The sequence below is a fragment of the Miniopterus natalensis genome, chromosome 6 (assembly GCF_054644295.1).
Source record: "Miniopterus natalensis isolate mMinNat1 chromosome 6, mMinNat1.hap1, whole genome shotgun sequence".
Classification (NCBI taxonomy): Eukaryota; Metazoa; Chordata; class Mammalia; order Chiroptera; family Miniopteridae; genus Miniopterus; species Miniopterus natalensis.
The window spans coordinates 57,169,507-57,194,422 of NC_142086.1; the positions used below are offsets into that span (position 1 = coordinate 57,169,507).

A 24,916-nucleotide genomic window follows, 5' to 3' on the forward strand; every position below is an offset into this window, starting at 1 on the left:
GTCCATGGGTTATGCTTATAAACATATAAGTTCTTTGGTTAATCTCTCCCCACCCACTCCCCACTCCCCACCTTCCCTCTGAGATCCCTCAGTCTGTTCCAAGCTTCTAAGTCTCTGGATCCATTTTGTCCATCAGTTTATTTTATTTATTATGTTCCACATATAAGTGAGATCATGTGGTACTTGTCTTTCTCTGACTGGCTTATTTCACTTAGTATAATACTTTCTAGTTCCCTCCATGCTGTTCAAAGGATAAAAGATCCTTCTTTTTTTATAGCTGCGTAGTATTCCATGGTGTGAGTGCCCCACAGCTTTTTTATCCACTCATCTACTGATGGGCACCTGGGCTGTTTCCAGATCTTAGCTATTGTAAGTTGAGCTGCTATGAACACAGGGCGTATAAGTTCTCTGTGATTGGTGTTTCGGGTTCCTTAGGATATACTCCTGGAAGTGGGATCACTGGGTCAAATGGCAGGTCAATTTTTAATCTTCTGAGGAAACTCCACACTGTTTTCCATAGTGGCTGCACCAGTCTGCATTCCCACCAGCAGTGCACCAGGGTGCCCTTTTCTCCACACCCTCACCAGTGCTTGTAGCATAAATTATTAAAGCCTCCTAAATGCTTCTAAAAATAAATGGATCATCCTGGCTGGTGTCGCTCAGTGGTTAGAGGTAAACATACCAAAGTCATGGGTTCGATTCCCAGTCAAGAGCATGTACCTGGGTTGCAGGTTCAATCCTGGCCCTGATAGGAGTGCCTGTGGGAGGCAACCTCTCTCTCTCTCTCTCAAAGTGATGAAGACATATCCTCAAGTGAGGATTAAAAAAAAAAAAGCAGGTTGAACAAATGCAATTATCTCTGTTTCTCTTGAAACTTCACCAAAATAATAAAGGAGTAAAAAAACACACAAAAATAATGATAGAAAAGACAACATGAGAAGGATATTTGACAAGTTTAGAAGATGGAAAGATGAATTTCTGGTGACTTAGCAGAACTTAGAATATGAAACCTAAGCAACGGGGGAACCCGTTTCCCAGAAACTCTCTGGAAGTAGATGTACAGCTATCATTGAATGTCGGAGTACAGGATGGGGCTGAAAATGGTGGTATCAGGTACAGTTTGAATACTGAAATTCCTTCATAATTTGAAAACTGGAAACTGCCTCTCATCCATCAAAGCAATAGATGGAAGGTTTCATTCCCTAAGGGGGCTGAACTAGAGAGAATCTGAACTCTGCAGAAAGCTGAAAAAGGCACAAGACCACTGAAAACAGGTGAGGCAGTCCACTAAAAACAGGGAAATTTCTACTGGATGGCTCCAAAAATCATAAGCAGCAGAAATGCTAACTGCAGTAATTCTTCAGGGAAAGCTGAGGAAAGAGCTATACTGATATTTGGGAATATTCCCCAAAACAGCTGGGCTGCCAGGCTTTTCTAGGGAAATCTTTTACATTTGTAAAGAAAACCAAAGGTTAGCATTCATTTGAGGATCACCCCTTATATAAAACGTAGAGTCTAAAACAAATTACCGTCAGTTTTGCTGGAACACTGTCTTGAAAACATAAATTAATTTATTACAATGAGATTGATATATAAGGGAACAATTTGAGCATAACGGGAACTTTGTATTTGGTTCCGCATGATTCCATCTGTGAGAAACAGTAGGTGAACGAAGAAAACTTCTGCACCCAAGCAGAGCAGGAATATGTACATGAAATGCACACACTTCTAACAGCTACGAGCTACCTCGGGTCATTGTATGTTATGAGCCACACCCATCCACATGTGGTGTTACTACTTTCCTATTCTCAGGCAACCTTCCTTCCAATACTTCACAACACACAGGCTGAAATACTTCTGATGGTAACTTCCACAAGTAACCTTCTGGCATTTTTCAAGATAAAGTGCCATGTTTTTACTATAGCATTAATGTATTTCTTATCAATTTAGTAAGTGGTATTTTTATTAGGTTCTTATCTTTGTATTTTAAATATGTTACAAAATTTTTGTTGTACTCCTAAATCCCATTTTTCCTTAAGCCCTGGGGTTTTTACTAAGCAATTTTGCCTAGCGCAGTGATTTTCAGGAATGCATATGTTGTATTATAGCAGAACTGACTGTACTGAAAAAGGAACTAGGAGCAAACAGAAAATGCAGGGAGCGAAAGACTTTAAATAAACTGTCATTAATATCCTCAGAAAGGTAAAATAATAAATTATATTCAAGAAACAGGAGTAAGATGCAGTTAAAATAAGACCATTCATATATACTGAAATATTAGAAATTAAAAATATACAACAAACTCTAGCCAGTTTTGCTCAGTGGTTAGAGCCTTGGCCCTCGGACTGAAGGGTCTCGGGTTCGATTCTGGTCAAGGGCATGCACCTTGGTTGCAGGCTTGGGCACATGCGGGAGGCAACCAGTCAATGTATCACTCTCCCACTCTCTCTGAAAATGAATGAAAAAAATATCCTCAGATGAGGATTAAAAACATACATAAAATAATGTATATTATATATATATACACACACACACACAAAAAACAAAAATTTATCAAAAGGTGGAAAGATCAAGTTGATGAATTCTCCTAGAAAGATTATAAAAATAAACAAGTAAATGAAAATTGCAAGTCAGAATTAGAGAATCAAGATAAATTAGAGAAGCAAGATAAATTTGCTTGATATGCAAATAATTTTTTTTAAACCCATAAAAAGATGTTATCAAAGAAATAATAGAAGAAACATTCCCAGAACTGAAGAACATATGTTTCCAGACAGAAAGGGCTCAGAGTTCACTGCATAATGAAAGAAAAAGAGGCTCATACCAAGGTTCATCATCATAAAATTTCAGCATTCCTGCATAAAGAAGAGATTCTAAACATTTTCAGAAATAAATAAAGAACTGGGAATCAGGATGGCACTAGATTTTTCAACAGCAACATTGGAAGCTAGAAAACAACAGAAAAATGATTTTGAAATTTTGAGGGAAAATAATTCCCAACCTGGGATACATTATCCAGCTAAACAATTATTCAAGTGTAGGAAGGGAATAAAGATATTTCCAGACATGCAGTCTCAAAATATTTTCCTCTCGTGAATTCTTTTTCAGGAAGTTATTAGATACGTTCCACCAAAATGAGAATAAGCCACAGGTGGGAAGACATGAGAGCCAGGAGACAGCAGATCCAAAACAGGAGAAGCAAAGGCAGTTCTAGGGTGATGGTAAAGGGAAATCCAGGGTGACAGCTAGCCCAGAAAGAAATCCAAACTGAAACAAAGATAAAGGTTTCCAAAAAAGCTGCCACTAAAAGAGAGAAAATCCTAGACTACATGATGTGTCTATATATAGAGAGGTTTCACAGTCCTCAAAGAATTACTTGTGGACTTATTTTTATCTAAACCATACATATACAAAGACTAATAAAACAGAAAATATTATAAGGCTTTTACCAAAAATCAGCCCTACTTTGCTCCACACCTAATTTTGTGGAAATTAAAATAAAGCAAATGAAAAAACAGAGCAATTAGCTCTAGGGAAAACAAAATACATAAGAAAGAAAAAGTAATTATAGCATTACAGGGCATACACAAAGAACCAGAAATCAGTGAGCAATACTAAAACAGTCAAAATAATGTCAATAAATATTTATTAGATCCTAACTTGTGATGTAACAATATTGGGGGACCTATGGGGAGGCAAAATGGGTATGTCTGGGTATGTGTGTGGAAGGAAGAGTCTAAGAGTTTTATCTTTCTATTCCATAGTAAATAATGTCTATAATGTAAAAATCAAGAAAGAATACTATATAGAAATATGGTACTAAATAATGAAAGAAATAGCTTTAAAATTTTAAAATGGAAAACAAAATTAGGTGTGGAGCAAAGTAGGGCTGTTTTTTGGTAAAAGCCTTATAATATTTCCTGTTTTATTAGTCTTTGTACATATATTGTTTCGATAAAAATAACAATTCGGGAAAATAAATTAAAAGGATCACTTACCTGTCCAAGCTCTTCATTCAGGTCAGAAGTATTGACTTGTGCTTTCTGATCTGATTCTTCATGATAGAGATCAAGATCCCAACCAATAAAAAATGATCCAAGAAATTTCTGCATTTCTACTGTCACATATAATGAAATTGGAATGATGAAATTGTAGAGTACCAAAAAGGCAAGGAAGTCTGAAATAAATCTCAGAATCTAGAGGAAAAAAATGATTATTTGATAAATGAAAATATGAGACTATCTTCAATATTACTGTAGAAAATGATCAGAAAGTTTCATGTCTAAATAGATCATTAACTATATTTTGAAGCAGAATAGTTTCATGAATTAAAATTCATTTATTGAATTGTCTTTTTGATACATTTCCTTGGTAGTTTTACTGCTCATTAGACTCTCAGACAAAGTATAAGGAAAAAAAGGTTAAATTCAAATTACTTAATTTGTTACTTTTCAGAAGCTACCAAAAAGACTGGTGTGGCTGAAACTGTTGTTGGCAAAATTTTAATTATAACCTCTGGAATATGCTTACCATTCTACTTCTAATCTTCAAAATAAGAGATAACTAAAAATTGACTATAATTTTTAAAAATTATGAAATAATTGCTAGGCTAGAAGTGTTAGAATTGAAAGCTCTTAAAATTACAGATTCGCCCTAGCCAGTTTGTTATTACTACTTTATACCATCAACAGACCGACAATACGATTTCTTGAATTATTATGACAGAATTGAAAATAATTTCACTTATACAAAAATAAAAAATTGAATTTGTAGCCCAGTTAGCGTGGCTCAGCAGCTGAGCATCAACCTAGGATCCAGGAGATCAGGATTCGACTCCCGGTCAGGGCACATGCCCGGGTTGCGGGCTCGATCCTCAGTCAGTGCGTGCAGGAGGCAGCTGATCATTGACTCTCTCATCATTGATGTTTCTATCTCTCTCCCGCCTTTCTCTCTCTGAAATCAATAAAGATATATTAAAAAAAAATTGAATTTGTAGTATTCAAGTGAAATGCCAATACAGACTATTTAAATTTTTGTGCTCTCTTATAACTATTCAAATAATTACATAGAAAATATAATTGGTCATGTCATGTTTACCACTACAAACAGGTTGGCTACTCTTCATTTGCAATGTCCTTTTTTTTTTTTAGTCAACTACTGCGATTTTTTTTTATTTTTCAATTACAGTTTACTTTCAGTATTTTGTATTGGCTTCAGGTGTGCAATGTCCTTTGTCATTCTTCAATAGTACTGGTTTTAGGAAGGTCAGAGTGATCACTATCAGAAGTTTCCTTTACAGCAGCACAGTCAAGAACACCATAAAATACCTTACTACTATTTCTCTGATGTTCTGTTTTTTGGTTATACCAAGGTTCATCCCATTTTTCTTCAGCTTGCCATGTATATTTCAAGATAGTACTGATGATGGCTTCAGAAATAAGGATTATTAGATAAATTATCAAAAATGTATTCATTGACCTGAAATGAAAAAAAGAATATAAATCATATCAATTAGGTGTTACTATTCACTTTAGATTAAAATACAGATACTGGAATACAAGTTTGGATTTCAAGAGACCACAAAGCAGATAATCACAGGAACATATTTAGTGCCTTTTACAGAATGCATGTTAAAATGTGGTACTGCTGTGCCATTGAAGTAGGCTATTCCTGTATAATACTGATATTAAATAAGATATTAAAATATATGATATTATAGCAGCTATTTAAAGGACATAGTCATTTTTTTAAAGACATGACCATTTAGTAGAATTTATTTACTAGCAATAAAATAACCAGTACATAAGATAAACCTATTTATTATAGTTATGTTATTGTTCAAAATGCTAATACTAAATGACAGTTTTGGCCAGTTATTTTTGTGTAATTATTCAAATTTTTCCTATTTTCAGGAGTTGGCTAGGCTCAAATACCAAACACTGTCTCCACTGCAACAGGCAACAGCAATATTCTCTGTTCAGATCTTTCAGCTTGCTGATACATACTGTTACTGTTTTGCTGCCCACTGAGATCTCTCCTGCACATGTATAGGTCTAATAGCCAAAGATTTGGACATAATTTATGTGCAGGTTTTAGAGCTCATTTCCTTCTGTGGCTCCCTCCATGATCTTCCCCTTTCTAGCTGCTCTTCCCTGTCCTCTGACACCTACATCCTGTAAAGACTCAGGCTCTCTGATGCCCTATGCAATACATGAACTGGAGAGTGCCTTCAGGAAAAAAGCTACATTCTTAAATTTGTCCCCTTGCTGATGCCATTCTTTGCCAGTTTCTGTCTTTTGGGCGGGGGGGGGGGGGGGGGGGGGTGTCACTGTCCAGAGCTTTCAAATTGTTTATTTTTAAAAATGTTTTGTCCAGATTTTATCAATGTTATCTGCAGGAGGGTTAGTCTGATCAAGTGTTTCCATTATTACCAAATAATATTTATTTTAAAGTCATAATTTAGCATCTACTATATGGCAAACATTGTGCAAAATGCTACATGTATACAAAAATATAAGAACGATCCCTATCCTCAAGGATAGCATCTTGTGTTGACTTGACATTGTATATTTATCAAATATATTTTTACACAGAATGTATATTTTATACATAACGAATAATATACACATCCATAGTTATATTTATGTGCTAAAAAATGAAAATAGTTTTCTTACTTTTCCACTGCAGATCGTTTCTGTGACTTGCTCTTGTAATTTAATGCCATCTTAGTTTCCATTCCGGTATATACAGCAACACCTGCAAAACAAAACAAAATAGTTCTTTAAAATAATCCCCTAGCATGTTTCACAAGAGAAATGTACTCACCAGCATGAAGGCATCTAAGAAAATGCACTGTTTAACAGCTGTTAAAATCTGACTTTCCTTTTTTGGAATTTTATAAAGGCTTTCCAATTCCAATTTTAGGGAACTCCATCCAGTTGCTCAACCTGCTGGATAAGGAAGGCATGGAGGTTCTGTTTCTGAGTTATAACTGAGATATATGAATGAAAGAGATACTATTTTGAGTTGGAATTGATGGAGGAAAAGGATCTGGAAAAACAAAAATGGCAGGGCAGGCCACTATAGATAGAACAAACAGTGTTAATAAAGACAAAAATGAAAAAGCACTTTCTGTTAGGATGGAATAATAGATTAGGATCAGAGTTTAAAAACCCCTGAATGCCAGGATCTGTAGGCTAGACATAATTTCATAAGAACTGGAGAGACAATATGGACATCTATCAGAGTAAATAAAGTAAACACAAGGGGCAGGCTACTGAAAAAATTTGTGCCTATGTGAATGACTATGAGATGAGCGAGAATGACAGTAATAATGGGACTAAACCTGGGGAGTGAATGAAATTAAGACCAGCCTTATAAAAAACTTTGTTGGAGTTAGACCTTACTTGAATGCCAGCTCCGCCACTTATTAGTTCTGCATCCTTGGGCAAGTTATTTAATCTCTTTGATCTCAATTTCCCCACCTTTAAGTGGAAAAAAATACCTCATAAAATTGTTGTGGGGTTTGTACGAAAAATTAGGAAATGCCTAGAAACATATGTTTACGATCATTCCTAAACAGCAAGATTTGAGAAGCAGTGAGGAATCATCATGCCCTCTTCCTAAAGATTTGTCCCGGAATTTTCACCGTTAGAATTATCCCTTAAAGGCAGAAATTGTAACTCAAATGCAAAGGGCACCAAAATTATAGAAATCAGCCAGAGTGATATAACAGAGAGAGGTGGTACTGAGGCAGACAATAGCAGACCCATCTAAAGGCATTCAAATAACACCTTTTAAGGGCGTGAAAGGTATTAATGCTGGAGGGATGTGTTAAAATACAGCATTATAGGAGAGGGTCTAAAATCCTTACAGGTTTTCGCTGGATTCTGCTATCAGAATATTTATTATGGTTTTCTCTTTTAATTTTTTTTAATTTTTATTTTTTTATATCTTTATTGATTTCAGAGAGAGGAAAGGAGAGGGAGAGAGAGAGAGAAACATCAATGATGAGAGAGTCATTGATCGAGCCTGCAACCCGGGCATGTGCCCTGACTGGGAATCAAACCCCGATCGCCTGGATCCTAGGTTGATCCTCAACTGCTGAGCCACGCCTGGCCGGGCGGTTTTCTCTTTTTAGATTGTGGTAAAATATATGTAACATACAATTTACCATTTTAATCATTTAAAAATGTACAACTCAGGGGCACGTAGTATATTCACAAAGTTGTGTAACCATCCTCACTACCTAACTTGAAAACATTTCATCACCCTCAAAGAAAACCCTGTACCTGTAAGCATCATTCTCCATTCCCTTCCACGACCCAGCCATTAGTCTACTTTCTGTCTCTAAGAATTTGCCTATTCTGGCTATTTCAAGTAAATGGGATCATGCAATATGTGGCTTTTATATCAGGCTTCTTTCACTCGGCATAATATTTTCATTTTTTAATAGTAAATAATTTTCCATGATATAAACAGCCTACCTTTTGTTTATATATTCATTAGGTGATCAACATCTGGGCAGTTTCTACCTTTTGACTTCTGTAAATAGTGCTGTTTGAACACCTGTCTTCAGTTCTTTTGGGTATGTATCTAGGAGCAGAACTGCTGGGTCATATGGTAATTCTACATTTAGCTTATGGAGAAACTGCCACACTATTTTCCACAGCAGTTGCAATGTATGAGGGTTCCAACTTCTCCACATCCTCACCAACACTTGTTACTTTCCATTTTTAAAAAAAGTGTATGGATTTCTTTATCAGAGAGCCTAACACTGAGAGAGAAGACAGACGAAAGACAAGAATGGGGACGATGACGGAACTCAAAACCTGCAAACATCCAGTGACAGCATAAGCCGGCTAGTGTAGAAAGGGCCACTTCTGAAATGGGTAAAACGAGTTGACAGCTAAAGATTATCGCTGATTTCTCAACTTGCTTAGAATTGACTCAGAGCATAAATTAATTAATTGTGAATTAATTAATTAAAAGATCTCCAATGCAAGAGCACTATTTACTCATCCTGTTGATCCAGTCAATATATGATCCAACAGAATTTGCTGAATGCCTGAATGAGTCGGCAGTTTTATTCATCCAATCTAAGAATACTCGTAACAGAACGACTACACCACGATGCCAGGCATACTGGCTCTCATCCACCATGAGTAGAAGTACCAGAATTATCTTCTTAGCACTAAGTTTCACAAATATCAACAAAGAAAATATAAAAGCAAGTTCTAGTCTATTACTCAAAAATAGAGATTAATAACAAAAACTACAACCAAAATTATATTAACACAATCTTTGTAAGAAAATTATCACAGGCAACATGTAAATAAGTCCAAGTTGTCCAACCAAAAGAACCACAAATGCTGTGCTTTTAAAAATAGGTCATATAAAGCATCAACATGAAACTATAATTAAAATTTTTCAACATATACAAACCAAAAATTTCTTTTGTGTTTTTTAATCTGGCTCCACGAAGCAAGAGACTCTCTGGCCCCAGAGGTCTAGGGAAAAAAAATAACCAAAAGCATTAAATGTATTAAAAATGTAATTAAATTCTAAAATGGCATCTTCAGCAGAAAGTACTTGAGTTCTAGTTGCAACAGTGCTTTTATATAAAATCAAAATTTTAGCTACTATCTAGGTCAGTCATGTTAGTTATCGTAACAAAAATACCTTCTTTAGCATTTCAGTCACTTTAAGATTGGTGGCTCAGAAGTCAGATTATGTTGGTATATAAACTCACAAAGCCACCATACCAGTTGCAAAAATTTTAAAAATAAAACACAATAAAATAAAAGATTAAGCAATGATTTATAAATGTTTAATAGAGAATGAAAATTTTGAGCAGAATTAATAAAGTTTTTGAAGAAAACAGAGCATTAAAATGCAATGTAAACATGAATTGTGGCATGATTTGTGTATAAATGCATGAGTTCTGCATAATTAAAGTTACTCTGGATTATAAAATATCAGGTAGTAAGTGAGTTAGTACTTTTCTAGGCAAGATTGACACTACAACTTTACTACTTGCATTGCATACGTCTTGGAGCATGGGTCTTCTTGCTGTTAGAATTTCTCTCCATAAAGGAGATATAAAATGAGAATAACTAGAAAGAAAATTGTATTTTTTTAGTGATAGAAAAATGATAAGATTCTGTTATGGATACATTAAAAAGTCTTAATTTTGTTGATATTCCTTATGCTTTTCTGAAATATACATACACAGTCATCCAAATCAAACAGAAAGTGAACCAATTTTAAAGATGTTGGTAAATACAAACACTCTAAAAAAAAATCAATGAACCAATGAGGACCAGGTGTTTGGGACATTGTTAACAAGTGTGATTTTAATAGCTAGTCATATTTGAAGCACACTACATGGATATTCCAAAATCAATTAACCAGGAGCCATAAAATAGCTCTTTTTTACTTGGTGTTGGTTCTAACAATGAATAGAAAAACTCTGAGCTCACAATGGCATATACACTTGGGATACAATGACAGAAAGTTTCAAATTAAAAGGTAATTCATCAGCAAACTCTGGTTGCTTCAGCAAAGAACATGGCCCATTTTTTTTTTAATCATTCTAGGAGCTGAGGTAATATAACTGATCTTTTCCTTTACTAGCCACAGTATCTTAATGCAATTCAGACGATGTATCCACACATGTATCTCATTATGTCACTACAGAATAAAAATAAAAATCTAGTCATAGTTATTCAAGCAGGGTCCCTATACTTCAAGAGACTTTGTTACAGAGTTCATTGAACATGCTCCTGTGTTAATGTTTATTAAAAACGTGAATCAGTGCTGATGCATATTTTTGGTGGCTTATCTTGAAGATTTCATAAAAAAATAAGTTCACCTCTTTATATGTCAGTGACTTATTTCAAGCAGCCAGTTTAACTGAATATGTCTTCAGAAAAAAAGGTGAAATGTTCATTTGATTTAGAAGTTGAAGGGATGACTCCAAGATTTATTTAAAATTTGGCTTTGTGGTCATGAATAACAATGTAATCTCATCCTATCAGCAAGTCTTTGAAATGATCCTAAGGCCTTTCACGTAGCAGCCAGAAATTAACCTGAATATAGAGGGAAAACAAAACACCACAACCACCCAAACAAAAATCCAATCAGAAGAATAAATAAGAGGTTATGGATTGGCCATTAAATACTCTAGTTTGTGCTAAATGATTTTGAAATGAAGACTACCGTAATACATTTATACTTGTTAAACATTATAGAAGACATTTTTTTTGGTATTCTATACTTTAAGTGTGGTGGGTAAGGATTTCAATGAGAATACCTATGTTTCCTTTTATTTTACTACCTGATATTAGGAAAAAAATACAAATATACAAATAATCTTACTAAATTATTTCGATATCATTTCATGGAATTTGCTTCCTCCTCACTTGCTGCTGCTACAAATAACTAGAAGATAAAGTGCTAAGTGCTTGTACATGAACCCTTTTCCATTTTATGCAGCTTACTTATCTAATATCTCAACTTGATTTTAGTTCCTCCCCCAAACAATGTGAATTTGTTCTTACCTTACAATTTCTTCCATCTGTTGAGTTATTATCATTCGCCCCATGAATCTGTGAAAGAATTCACCATGTTACAAAAAAGCCAATGACATCAACTTATAACATCAATAGGTAGAAAACTTTAGATACTTCTGGCACTATTCTTATACATAAAACAAACAACCTTTTGTTTATATAAATGGTCCAATAATCAAGTTAGTAATTATAAAAGTAAATATTTATCAGTCATTAAGCATTAAAAATTTTAATATCCGCCCGGCCGGGCGTGGCTCAGCAGTTGAGCGTCGACCTAGGATCCTGGCGATGGGGGTTCGATTCCCGGTCAGGGCACATGCCCGGGTTGCGGGCTTGATCAATGACTCTCTCATCATTGATGATTCTATGTCTCTCTCTCTCCCTCTCCTTTCCTCTCTTGGAAATCAATAAAGATATATTTAAAAAAAAAATTTTAATATCCTTGCCATCCCACTCCAGCTATGAACAAGGTAATGAATGAAAAAATGTTTCAAAATGGTGATGCAAATGTTATATATTATTACTATCATTAGTTTCATCATGAGAATTTATAGTTGCTACACAAAGATGTATACATTATTTAGCCAACAATGAATTCTCACGTTTCATCAGTTTACTTAAATAAGCTTCCTGTGATTAGAATCTTTCATTTACTTATTCATGCATTCATTCAGCCAACTAACATTCACTGAGCAACTACTATGTGTAAATTAAGTGGCAGGAATAGAGTAGTAAGCAAAAACCTATCAGTGAACTCCAGAGCTTCTGGAGTAAGTGGCCTGTTATCAATGAATTTTCATAATCTGGCCTTTCAGTTCCAACTTCCACTACCTTAACAGCTCTACTGCATGGAGTCAATTCAAATGAATAATTACTTCCTACTATAGTGAGAAGTAAATTTTGAGTTGAAGCAAATTCTAGATAGAGCTTTCATGTTAATCATTTAACTAGGCAAAGCAACATTAAGCATTCCCTTCCCAATGTCCCCTATTATTCCTCCTGTTTCCAGGCCACAGATGCTCTATTCCTTGGGCTTCATTGTTTCTTGCTAATCTCTTCCTTCTGCTTCCTTTAAATACCTGTATCAGGGAAAAGCACTGTTGGTTTTTGGGTTTTCGTTTTGTTTTTTAATCTCAACTTTGTTTTGTTTCCAACCTCAATTTTGGATTTAGATTTAAAGAACCAATTCAGCTGGTGTCTCCAGGGCATCTTTCAGAGGATGTGGTACACTCTTGATTTTCCTGAGCTAAGTTCCAACAGGAGAATTCCTGCTCTCCTTCATTTGATGTTTTGTTATTTTTTATTCTAAGGCACTTCTTGTCGGTTCATGCCAGTTCCATGCTAGATTAATAACTCATCTTGCACTTTCTTTAGCTCTTTCTCCAAAGCCACACTTTGATTTGTTTCAAAGCAAAATAGCTTTATTATTATTATCTTTTCTGATTATAAAGACTATATACTAACACACACATTTTATAAAATGATTCAGACAATATAAAAAAGATGTCAAAACGGAAAAAACCATCACAGGTAATCCCACCACTCAAATACAAACACTGCTATTATTTTGGGATATATTTTCCATGCACATATAAATACATATCTTAAAAACAAAAATGGGATCATACCATAAATACTGTTGGTAACCGCCCCCCCACTATGTCCTGCCCAAAAAACAGATCTCCATCATTATTTTTAATGGACACATAATATTGCATTTTTGGGTTACAGTGTAATTTATTTAAATAATTCACTACTGATAGAAGTTTATGTCTTTTCCAACTAATGGATAGTCTAAACCAGCAATTTTCAACCTTTGTCATCTCATGGCACACATAAGCTAATTATTAAAATTCTGCAGCACACCATAAAATTTGTTATTTTGCTGATCTGACAAAAAAATAGGTATAATTTTGATTCATTCACACCAACAGCTACTGTTGTGTTGGCTGTTGTGATTTCTTAATTTGAGAATCTAAGGGAAAAGAGGTCAGTGCCCCTGACTAAGTAGTCAGGTATTACATGTTTTCAAAATTCTTGTGGTGCCCTTGTTGAAAATTGCTGGTCTAATTAATGCAACCCTGAGCAACTTGTGTACGTATCTTTTCATATTTTCATTAAGGTAAGTTCTTAGGAGTAGCAGAATTTCATTATTTTGCTAGGATAAATTCCCAGAAGTGGAAGTGCTAAGTCAGAGTCTAAAAAATTAAAAGGGGAAAAAATAAAGAACTGAAGGAGCAAAAGAGCCCAGGAAAAAGGGAATGAATGGAGAACACTGTGAAACAGCTGCTAGGGATTACTCCCCATCAAAAGGTTCTCCCAAGTTTTACTTCTTCCAGTGGCCTGGCAGAGCTTGTTTCTAACCACACCTTATCCTCTCAGGGAGCTAGAGGTTCTTTTAAAAAAACAGTGTAACCCCAATTAATAAACAGGTAGCAGGGAGGAGTCAACAATGCTCAAGGGGGAAGAATTAATAAACAACGTTTAGCCTTTCTAATAAAAAATAAAATGAGTTTTAAAACTATGAAACTACTATGTACAAAATTAAAAAAAATTTTAAAACTATAATACTTAATACTAGTAAAATGCTGAAACAATAAAAAATCCCATATAAAAAATCCCATACACTAACACTTTACTAATGGCAATAAAAATTAGTCCAATGCTTTTGTAAAGTGTATGCTTATGAAAGGCCATACTTTAATCCTATTAGTACTATTAGTACTAATACTATTAGTACTTTCATACTATTAGTACTTTAATCCAGTAATTCCTTTTCTGCAGCTCTGTCTGTTCTTAGGGAATAATCTAGCAGTAGATTATAAACTCTAGGAGGCAGGAGCTATATCATTGTATCTTTCCCATAGTATTCTGAATTTCAGTATATGTGCTGCCAAAGTGAACACATTATTCTCTGTGTCTAGCACTATGCCTTGATTATTGGAGGCACTCGATATCTGATAAATGAATGGACTCAAAAATGTTTGAGTAATATTTTAGAACTCTATCATTCATCCATTCATTCAATAGATATTTACTGAGTGTCTAGTACGAGCCTAGTACTATTCAAGTACGTCAATTCAATAGTAAAGTGAATTATACATACAAAAATCTTGCTTGCATATATCACAAACAATTCAATAAAAGGAAAAATGTGACTGCACAAATATAAATACATTAAGATATTTGTTTTTTCAACTGTCAGCAATATGCAGTTAGGCCTCCTATATGCCAGATCTGTTCTAGGTACTTGGGATACACCAGTGAACAAAACACACACAGATGCCCGCCCTTCACTTTACACTGTAGTTGGAGAGAGAGAATAAGTAAGTAAATTATATAATATACTAGCAGGTATCATGTGTTATAAAAAAAAGAAAAGAAAAGCAGAACAGGGTAAAAAGAATTAGGTTGCAGTATTAAATAATCAAAGTAGGCCTCACTGACAACTAGAAGGTGGTAAAGGTTAAGGAACAGCTAATGAAAAGGTGGGAGGGAATGCAGCATGTTCAGGAGAAAATAAGGAGTGTAGCTGGTGGGTGGGCAAGAGGGAGAACGGTCAGAAATCAGGCCAGAGAGGAAAGGCGGGGACAGGGACAACCAGTAAGGTCTTACAGATCACTATAAAGACATGGGTTTTGACTCAGAGTGAGATGGAAAAGCCATTGCAGGGTTTGAGCAGAGTAATGATCTGATCTGACTTACATTTTAAAAGGATCACTCTGGCTGCTTTTGTGAGAACAGACTGTGAGGGAAAGAAGGGGGGAAAAAAAGAACTGGTAAGAATGCCTTTGATAGCAGTAAGCCAGGTAGGAGATTCTGCCGACTTAGACAAATTAGTAGCCGTGAGATCAGTGAAAGATAGCCAAATTTTGGATATATTTTGCAGGTAAACCAATAAGATGTTCTAATGGACTGAGATGAGATGTGGGACAGGAGGTGAGGAAAGGTTGGTAAAGGGGGGTTCTGGGGAGTCAGGGCTGACTCCAGGGGTTTTGGCCTGAAGAATTGTTAGGAGGGACCATCATCAACTAAGACAGGAAAGATTGTTGGCATAAAAAGTTTTGGAGGGAAGATCAGGAGCTCAATTCTCAACATGATTAACTTGAGATTTCTACTAAATGTCTAAAAGTAGAATTATAGAACATGAAGTTGGATATAACAGTCTGGAATTTGGAAAAGACATCTTGGATGGAAATATAAATATGAGAGTTAGCATGTAGGTGATCTTTATAGCCATCACCTTGGATGAAATCACCAAAGGAGTGTAGAGAGTGAAAGGTACAGGTAGGGAACAGAAGAGAACTGAGGACAGTCCTGGGGCACTCTAACATCAAGAAGCCAGGGAGAACGGGAGAAATCAGCAAAGAGACTGAAAGGAGGGACTAGTGAAGTAGGAGAAAAACCGCGAGAGAGAAGTATCGAGAGAAGTATCCTGGAAGCCAAAGTGAACTAATTGTATCAAAGAAGAGAAGTGACGAACTATCCAACTGCTGAATTTTGAACTGATGAACTTATTTGTAATAATGCACCACACAATGTTTGTAATAGCAAAACAAAGGAAGAGTTAGGATTCAAAAATGAGGTAATGGTTAGATTCTAGTACATTCACTTAGACTATTACGCAGCCATTAGAAATGATCATGAAGAATACTGTGCAGTAAAATGGAAAATACTTTTTTTAAATTACAAAAACAATCCACATTCTTTCAATAAATATTAGAAAATATGGAGAACAAAATTAAATAAACAAATAAAAAACAGCTAAAATCCTACTACCAAGAAATATCTACTAACATTTTCACAGGTAATTCCTCCAGGATTTTCTTTCTCTCTGTACCTATCTATTTTTCTATCCTGCTACTTAACTACCTATCAAATACATAGAAATACACATATAAAAAATTAGGATGAGAGCTACAACTCTGTATCTTATTTAAATTATATTTCAGTATGTTTCTATGTCATTAAGTTCTTCGAAAACATTTTTATATTCTACATATTTCCCTTTTTATATCTGTACCATGTACCCGTGTAAGCATTCTGCTATTGGACATTTAAAATGCTTTCAATATTCCCCTTATATGTAGCATATAGAAAAGTGAAAAATATATAATTTTATATATATATATAATATCTTTACAGCTATGAGTTCCTCAAGGGCAGATACCAGCTGATTATCTTATTTCTCACCCACCATAATGAGCACATAGGTGCTCAACAATAATTTGTTGAATGAAAGAATACAAACAGCAATAAATTTAATTGAGTTATATTTCCACTATAAGTCTTCTGTAGTAGTTACATTTATATTTAAAACAAAATATATACTTTCAGTAAGAGGAAAAGAGAAAATAAAGAGGAACACCTTACATTTAACAGTGAATTATTTCCTATTAAAAAAAGTTTTAACTTTTTCCACATTTTCCAAGATAATATAAAAACCACACATCAATACTTTAGTGATATTTGAACTCACATTAAACTTATGCCTGCTTAATGTTCCATTTTCTAGTTTTTAATAATATTTTTATAACACACCATTGTTTCAGATGAAGAAATAATAGCAATATACAAATCTTAAAGTGCTAAATTCTTCACAGTTAAATCTTACAATTTAAATGCTCTTTAAGTATAGGACCCCAAATTTTTATGGTTAATTAGAAAACTCTATACCTCATTTGACTATAATGAAACTGCAGATTTTTATAACATAACATAGAAAATTCCATTATAAATAGTATATGGATCTATAACAAATTATGTAAGAAATTATTATGGAAAAGCCAATGACTAATGATAAGATTGGAACATCTGAACCAATAGAAGGAGACGTAGCACATGATAAGAAGCTAAGGGTGAATTTTACAATGTGGTTGTAATTTATATTCTATCAGCAGTTACTGAGTGAAAATGAGTTTAGTATTTCACTTTAAGAATAAAAAGTTGTTTGTATTTCATAGCCCACAATAATTAGCAGATCACTGAAAGATGCTTTACATTGCATTCAATAAATCATGATGTTAAAAGGAATTAGTTTCGAGTGAACACAAAAACATAGCCCTTGCCTTCATGGAGTACACATACACATACACACAAGCACACAATTCCTTTCTTCTAAAATAATCATCTTACTTCTCCTATAACTACTATTATACTTATGAAGTTTACTATTATAGTTACAAAGCCAGTTCACACAGAAGTAGAAGGTAATGGAAAGGAAATTCTGAACAAAAGAGCTCTGCTCTTGAATTAATACTTTGGATTAGAATTCTGGCAAATTCTGCTTTTTGCCATTGTTCCCCGTAACTGGTAGCTCCACTTCCTCCCCTTCAGTAATGTCTTCAGTTGGCTAAAGATGTCATTGCATGTTTATGATTGTAAACTTGAGATCTGTAAACAGGACTTAAAATGAGTATGCTGAATGTTACACCATACCTGTACAGGTCGGCTTCTGGCTGCTGACACTCTATCACAGCCACAAGAGTGTCCAAATGAGCCACGGTCTGTAATACTGCTGTTTCTGGAACTGCCACATGTGTCTAAAAAAAAAGATTAAACTAGTTTTAAGATCCAAACTGGACCCTACATATCACCTATTTCTTTTTTAAAAATAATTTAATTTTCAATTACAGTTGACATACAGTATTATATTAGTGTGAGGTGTGCAGCCACGGGATGAGACGTTTATATAACTTACCAAGGGATCATCCTGACAAACGTAGTGCCCACCTGACACCATATGTACTTATTACCGTATTACTATGTTCCCTATGCTGTACTTTACAACCCCATCTACTTCAAATCTCCTTTATCTAAAAAAAAGGGAACCAAAATGTTAAAATATTTTAGTTTTCCTAAAACACTTTCCATTTTTCTTTAACTTGACTAAACCATGTGAGGTTAACCTTGAAATAAACATATAACATTATTTCTTTTAAAAAACTTAATAATTCTTTAAAATTTCAGTAATTTAAAAATATTTCTCCTTTATCAGGTCACACTTTATTACCTTTACCAAAGGAAAATATCACTCTAATCCAAAGACATTTTGTTCACCAAGAGGAACACTCAAACATATACATGTACAAACCTTCAGGTTAGTTTCTCCATCCAAACTAGCAGTTGTAATGTGACAAGAACCATCAGGTCGATCTGAGGACAGAAGTACCAAATCTGCAGGGAAAATTTCATCTTTGGCTATTCGAACAATATCACCCACCTATGAAGAATTTGGGGGAGAGTGAATATACCAATTTAAAAAGGCAAGGACTTATTAGGTTCTAAACAAGTGGTCTATCACAATATTTTAATGTAGAAAAGTAGGCTTTTAATTAAAATATAATCAGATTAGAATTTGTGATATCAAAATATAACTGATATCTATTAATTACTACATGCATACCCGAATGTTTTTTGATCTAGTTTTTACAAGGCCACCACTTCGAACAACATAAACAGGAGCTCCATTTACTTCATTATCTGAGTTATGTCGTAACCAATCTTCATATCCCTGTAAATATCAAAAGAATAAAAAAGTGTCCTTTTTAGTATAATTAGAAGATTTTTTTTTAATTGTTAACACTATTAAAGATGTTTTCCTCTTCTCCAGCTTTGCCCACCTCCACCCAGCCCCCAACCTTCGACTCCTCTGGACTTCACTACACTATTGTCTGTGTCCATGGGCTACGCACATATGTTCTTTGGCTAATCTCTTCACCTAATTAGAAAATATTTTTATCAAATGAGAAAAAGAAACATAAAAACTGCCTCCAAACATTTCACTCACCAGAATTACATTAGGCTATTTTGATTTGTATACTTGTAAGAATTTGGTTTATACATATAAAAAGCTTGTTTAGGATGCTTCCTAGGTGTGTCAAGAGAACAACATTTTAACAATGGTAATCAGAGCATGAGTCACCTGAAATAATAATAGTGTGGCTAAATTCAGTTTAATTTTATCATGTGTGAAATCAAAAACATTCACTTCTTTCTTATAGAAATTATTTTCACAACAATAAATGATACCTTGGAGTGGACACATTTAGCAACTTAACTTATGAATGACATGGGGAAACAAGAATAGAAAGCATTTCATACCTGCTTTATGGCGGTTACTGTTATCACAAAGAATAATGGAAGTCCACTGGTAATTGGACTGGTAGGTGTATCAATCATAAGCTAGATTAAAAAAAAGAATGCGGAGTATTATATTTTTATATTGTACACATCACACTATTGGTATCTTAAATCTCAGGTGTACTAGGAATTCTAAGAACACTATACAAAATGTGTATCATACTCCAGAGTAAAAAATAATAGGAGGGACTTATTATGCAGAGAGTATAGTCCAGTTCAGTTTTACAAGTTCACTTCATCAGCTATTACCTGGGGTTAGCAGAATATATAAATCTACCGAATACCCACAAATACTGTTCGAGTGAACTCAGTCACTACTCTGCCTTCTTAACAGAGAGTACTTCAGGTCTTCCTCAATATTTGCCTAGGAGGGGAGCTACAGCTGCTCTGACTCTTATTTCACATTTCTTGGCCCATCCTGATAAATGCTGAAAAGTCTGTCAGTAATTTTTACTCTGGGATTCAGAATAAACTCACCACTTAGGGAGACAGAACAGGGAATGGGACTACAGAAAGGGTTTTTGTTCCATAAGTGATTTTGTTAAATCTAGCAGAGCCAGAGGGGGGTACAGCTTGGAAAATGATGCTGTAATTATTGTCTAAATTATTGTCTAAATACAATTGAGGTTTTAATAAACTGCTGGAGAAGTAAAGAAATGTTTGCAGTAATTATGCTTGGCTAGTTAGAACATGGATCTAATGATTTATTAATGTTCCTTTACACCACAGAGGCCAATTAAATTTGTTCTGTTCCACAGACAAGCGAAGAATTCCTGATCTTCGCTGGTAATTTCACAAATGCATGTTATGTGGACATGGTTACTACAAATTTCTCACTTTTCCGAGACAAACAAGCTGATTTTCTGATAAAAAAATCAGAAGTTTCTTCTCTGTTCATGAGGGAAACTTTTTTTTTTAAAGTAAAAGTTTCCTCAAGCTTTAAAGTAATAACGTCGCAAGTGTTTTTTTCTTTTGAAATCCCAGGTTCTATTGAGAGAAAAGTTCAGAGTTCTTACAAAAATCCAATGCCACATTGAAATTGCTGAAGTATTATCAGAAAAAAATAACCTTTTAAAAAGAAAATAATAACTATTTTTAAATCTTGACTCATACTCATTTCATAAGCTGTTCTCTTGATATTTTGATATTAGAAAAAAAGCACAATGTGAAATTAAGAAACTGTTAAATAGCCTATAACTAATACAGATTCAAGTTAAGAAAATGGTCTCCTAAATAAAAATCCATTTTCATGGGGATTCTTAAAAAATGGGAAAAACTTTTTTTAAATAAAAGTAAAACTGACATTAAAAAAAGAAAAATTCACTTTGTACAAAGATGGTTCCATAGGCAGAAATGTGCCAAAAACATGTAAAGCCAAAATATTTATGTTCTGGAAGAACATCTGAAAAATGATGTTATTTTCTTGGCTTTGATTATGGTTATCAGCACCATAGCACATCAATAATGAAACAAATAAAATTATCTTAAAATTCATTGGCTAGTTTTTTAGAAATCTAGATGTGGTTAAATAATTGTGCTCACTGAATACAATGGGGAAGCTCTACAGAAAACAAAAATGGTCCCACAGTCAAATGATTTAGAATGCAATGTAACTTTTCCTGAAGATATATTTTTAGAAATCTTATCTATAAATTTAACAATCTGTTGAGTGATAAAGCTTACCTGAACCAAAAATATAATAAGAAAATAAAAGTTTGCCACTCTTCTGAATTGTTCAAATAAATTCTTTGGAATAAAATTCCACACAGTATACTAAAACAAAAACAAAAACAGGAGAGCAATAAATTTAAAAATAATATACACTATATGGATATAATAAAAGTAAAATCAGATTTACTAAGATCTTAGACAAATTCATGTAACTCTTTAATGACTGAAATTTGCTGGATTTCTTTCTTTCTAAAGTTCGTAAAAAATATGGAACACTTCACGAATGTGCATGCCATCCTTGTGTGCCATACTAATCGCTGTATCGTTCCAATTTTTGTATATGTGCTGTTGAAGTGAGCACTAATGTAACTCTTTCTGTTGACTATTTCACATGTCCCCCACTCTCTCCCTCCGCCATTTGCCTCCCTCAACTCTGCCCCATGCTACAGAAACTATCTAGTTTTTAGAGTCTCAAAACTTTCGTTCTACTCTTTTTTTCCCCTCTATTTATTTGCAATTTTAGTATACTTTTTAAAAATGAGGAAAACTGTAATCTAAAATTTTGCTACTAAATTCTTGATTTTTTAGGAATTGGAGATAGCAAATCTAAAACAACGTTTAAAAAAATTTTTTTAATTAAATTTATTGGGGCGATATTGGTTAATAAGATTATATAGGCTTCGAGTGTATGTTTCTATGATACATGATCTGTATATTGCATTGTGTGCCTACCACCAAAGTCAAATCACATTTTACATTTTAATAATTTATTTTGGACTTTGGTTACTACACAAAACTAAACCTAACGCTAAAGATAAATAAGAATTAATAGAAATGCTGACACTAGATACAATCTGTTTTATATTTTATTTAGCTCAGTGTTGGAAATAAAGAAAATGGTATAATTATTCAATTATTTGTTAAGTATGGAATATGAAAAAATAACCCAGAATGTGAAAAAAATTAAATAATACCTTAGAGAAGTGATCACTGGAATCATCACTAAGAAAATTTCATAAAGGACATGAAAATCTGTCACAATGTCAATTTTAAAGTAAAACAGTAGAGCATAATGGTTAAGAATATAGATGGCAGGGGGTTAAACTACTGTGGCCCACACTTGATTCAAGATCCCTAAGTGACCTTGGACCTAATCTCTCTGCGCCTCACTTTTTGTACCTCTACAAAAAGACAATAATCATCACACTGTATTTTATAATTATACTGTTATAAAGATTAAATGAGCTAATACATTTATAGAGCACTTAGGATAGAACCTGGCTCATATTAATTGCTATGTGTCTGCTATATTATTAATCAACTCATAAGCCTATAATACCCTATTATAGGGGCAGGATATGAATACAGTACTAATTTCATTTGTGTCATTCACTACTCACAACTTCGTATGTGAAACAGGGAAACACTCTGTAGCACTGCTACATTACCCTATGTACGTTCTCCCAGTAGAATATAAGATCCCTGAGGATAGGAACACTGTTTTATTTATTGCTCTATGCAGCACTTATACTACTACTTGGCACAAAGTTGGAGTTCAAAAGTTTAGTAGGATAACTAAATAAATATATATGGTTGAAACGTTTGGTTTTTTTCTAGATAACTATCCTGATGTCAGGCAATGAAACCTTAATTGACATTCCAAGATATTTAAAGAGACAGTTTACCAAATTTTCTCTGGTGCAATGTAAGATGGTTCTAATTTCTAAAATTTCTTATGTCAAAAATTCACTTCTTAATCAGTTGATTTGAGACCTGAAACTTCCTTTCCCATATGAGCAATTTATTTTTTAATCCTCACCCAAAGATATGTTTTTATTGATTTTTCAGAGAGAAAGGAAGGGAGGAAGTGGGGGAAGGAAGGGAGGAGAGAGAGACAGAGAGAGAGAGAGGGAGAGGGATCTGTTGCCTCCCATACTGAATTTAACAGCAACCTAGGTATGTGCCTGACTGGGAATTTGACCTGCAACCTTTTGGAGTATAGAACAATGCTCCAACCAAGCCACCCAGGCAGGGCCCATATGAACAATTTTACAAATACGGCTGGGTTCCCAGAAGAGTCCACAAAAGCCTATTTGACTCAAGGGTACATAAAGAGTTGTACAATAGCTAACAACTTCCCTTTTTTAGGTGAAATTATATTTTTCAGTTCTAATCTGGGATACCTGAAACATATTTTCCTGTGGTAGAATCAGTGGCTTCAGATTCTGGGAGAAGGAATTGTGTTCAGGGCTCTAAAGAGAAGAAAGGTAGATACTTCCTGGCACTAAAAGAAGTTACTGTTCAATACCTATATATGAGACTGTAATTCTGGCTCAAATCATCTCCAGCTGATCTTTACTGGAGTAAGCATAGTTGCCCCTACAGGGGTCAGAGTATTCCATGTAGCTTCTTCAGTCATCAAATCAAATGTATAAACTTGATAAGAATTAGGTTGGTAATGTCCCAAATTTATGTCAAGCTATTTAAACCATAACAGAGACAATATATTTTGTCTTCCAAAATACTGAAAACAACAACTACATAAATTGGCAGTAAGGTAATTGGGTTCAGGACATTTTCTTTGGCCAGCTCAATAATCCAATGAAAAAACTAAGAATAAATAAAAATTTCTTACGAAAACTAACTTACAAATGTTAGGAATTGCTGTTTCCAGGTTTTCTAAATACAAACATATTAATAAATTGAATGAGTCTAAATTCTGTGCTTGTTCTCTCACATATGGAAGAGGGACACTAGTAAAATAATATTAAACAATATGAAAATATTCTGAGAAAAATGATTTATTATGCTTTAAAAAATTTAAATTATGATTTAATAATAGTCAACAAAAATGAATTAGAAGTATAACTTCTCTGCAGTTGTGTATATGACTATATAACTGACTTTTTTTCCTTGTAAGGTCTAACATTAGTAAGAAAACTAAAATACAGATATAAAATTAAATCTTTTGCTTAAGTTTAAATTTAAAATAAGGTAGTTACCATGGTAAATTAAACCAAAACATCGTGCATCTACAATGTGCAAGACACTTGCACTATAAGAGGAAAACGATAAATTCAATATTAAATAGAAATTAACAACAAAATATTAATAGCTGCATTCAAAGATAAAATGAAGGAATATACAAAGAATTGAAAGAAAAAGCAGTCAATGAGAAAGAAAAAACATTTTTTTTTAAATCCTCACCTGAGGATAATTCTTTTTCCATTGCTTTTCAAAGAGAGTGGGGGGGGGAGGGGAGAGAGAGAGAGACATTGATGTGAGACAGACACATCCATTAGCTGCCTCCCATAACAGAGGTACGTGCCCTTGGCTGGAATCGAACCTGGGACCCTTCAGTCCACAGGCCAACACTCTAACCACTGAGCCAAACCAGCTAGGGCAAGAAAGAAAAATTTAATAAAGGAGTTCTTACTTGACATGGGCTTTAAGAGAGGAAATAAATTCACAGGCTAAAAATAGAGGGCAAATAGAGGGAGAACATTTCAGGAAGGAAGGACAGTATGAAC

At 34.1% G+C, this 24,916-nt stretch overlaps 1 protein-coding gene and 1 pseudogene across 1 annotated transcript in view; both read right to left on the reverse strand.

Annotated features, from left to right (window-relative positions):
- Positions 1 to 24,916, reverse strand: part of ATP11B (ATPase phospholipid transporting 11B (putative)) — a 91,042-nt gene that overhangs the window by 44,474 nt on the left and 21,652 nt on the right. Inside the window, exons 3-12 of the mRNA XM_087818290.1 lie at positions 21,399 to 21,488; positions 19,677 to 19,757; positions 18,979 to 19,086; positions 18,667 to 18,795; positions 18,012 to 18,115; positions 11,562 to 11,609; positions 9,445 to 9,509; positions 6,675 to 6,756; positions 5,328 to 5,478; positions 3,999 to 4,196 (exon numbers count right to left, since the gene is read on the reverse strand). Of these exons, the coding sequence (XP_087674416.1) occupies positions 3,999 to 4,196; positions 5,328 to 5,478; positions 6,675 to 6,756; positions 9,445 to 9,509; positions 11,562 to 11,609; positions 18,012 to 18,115; positions 18,667 to 18,795; positions 18,979 to 19,086; positions 19,677 to 19,757; positions 21,399 to 21,488 (1,056 nt within the window). The remainder of the gene's footprint in view (positions 1 to 3,998; positions 4,197 to 5,327; positions 5,479 to 6,674; positions 6,757 to 9,444; positions 9,510 to 11,561; positions 11,610 to 18,011; positions 18,116 to 18,666; positions 18,796 to 18,978; positions 19,087 to 19,676; positions 19,758 to 21,398; positions 21,489 to 24,916) is intronic.
- Positions 21,648 to 21,747, reverse strand: LOC148092925 (U6 spliceosomal RNA; annotated as a pseudogene).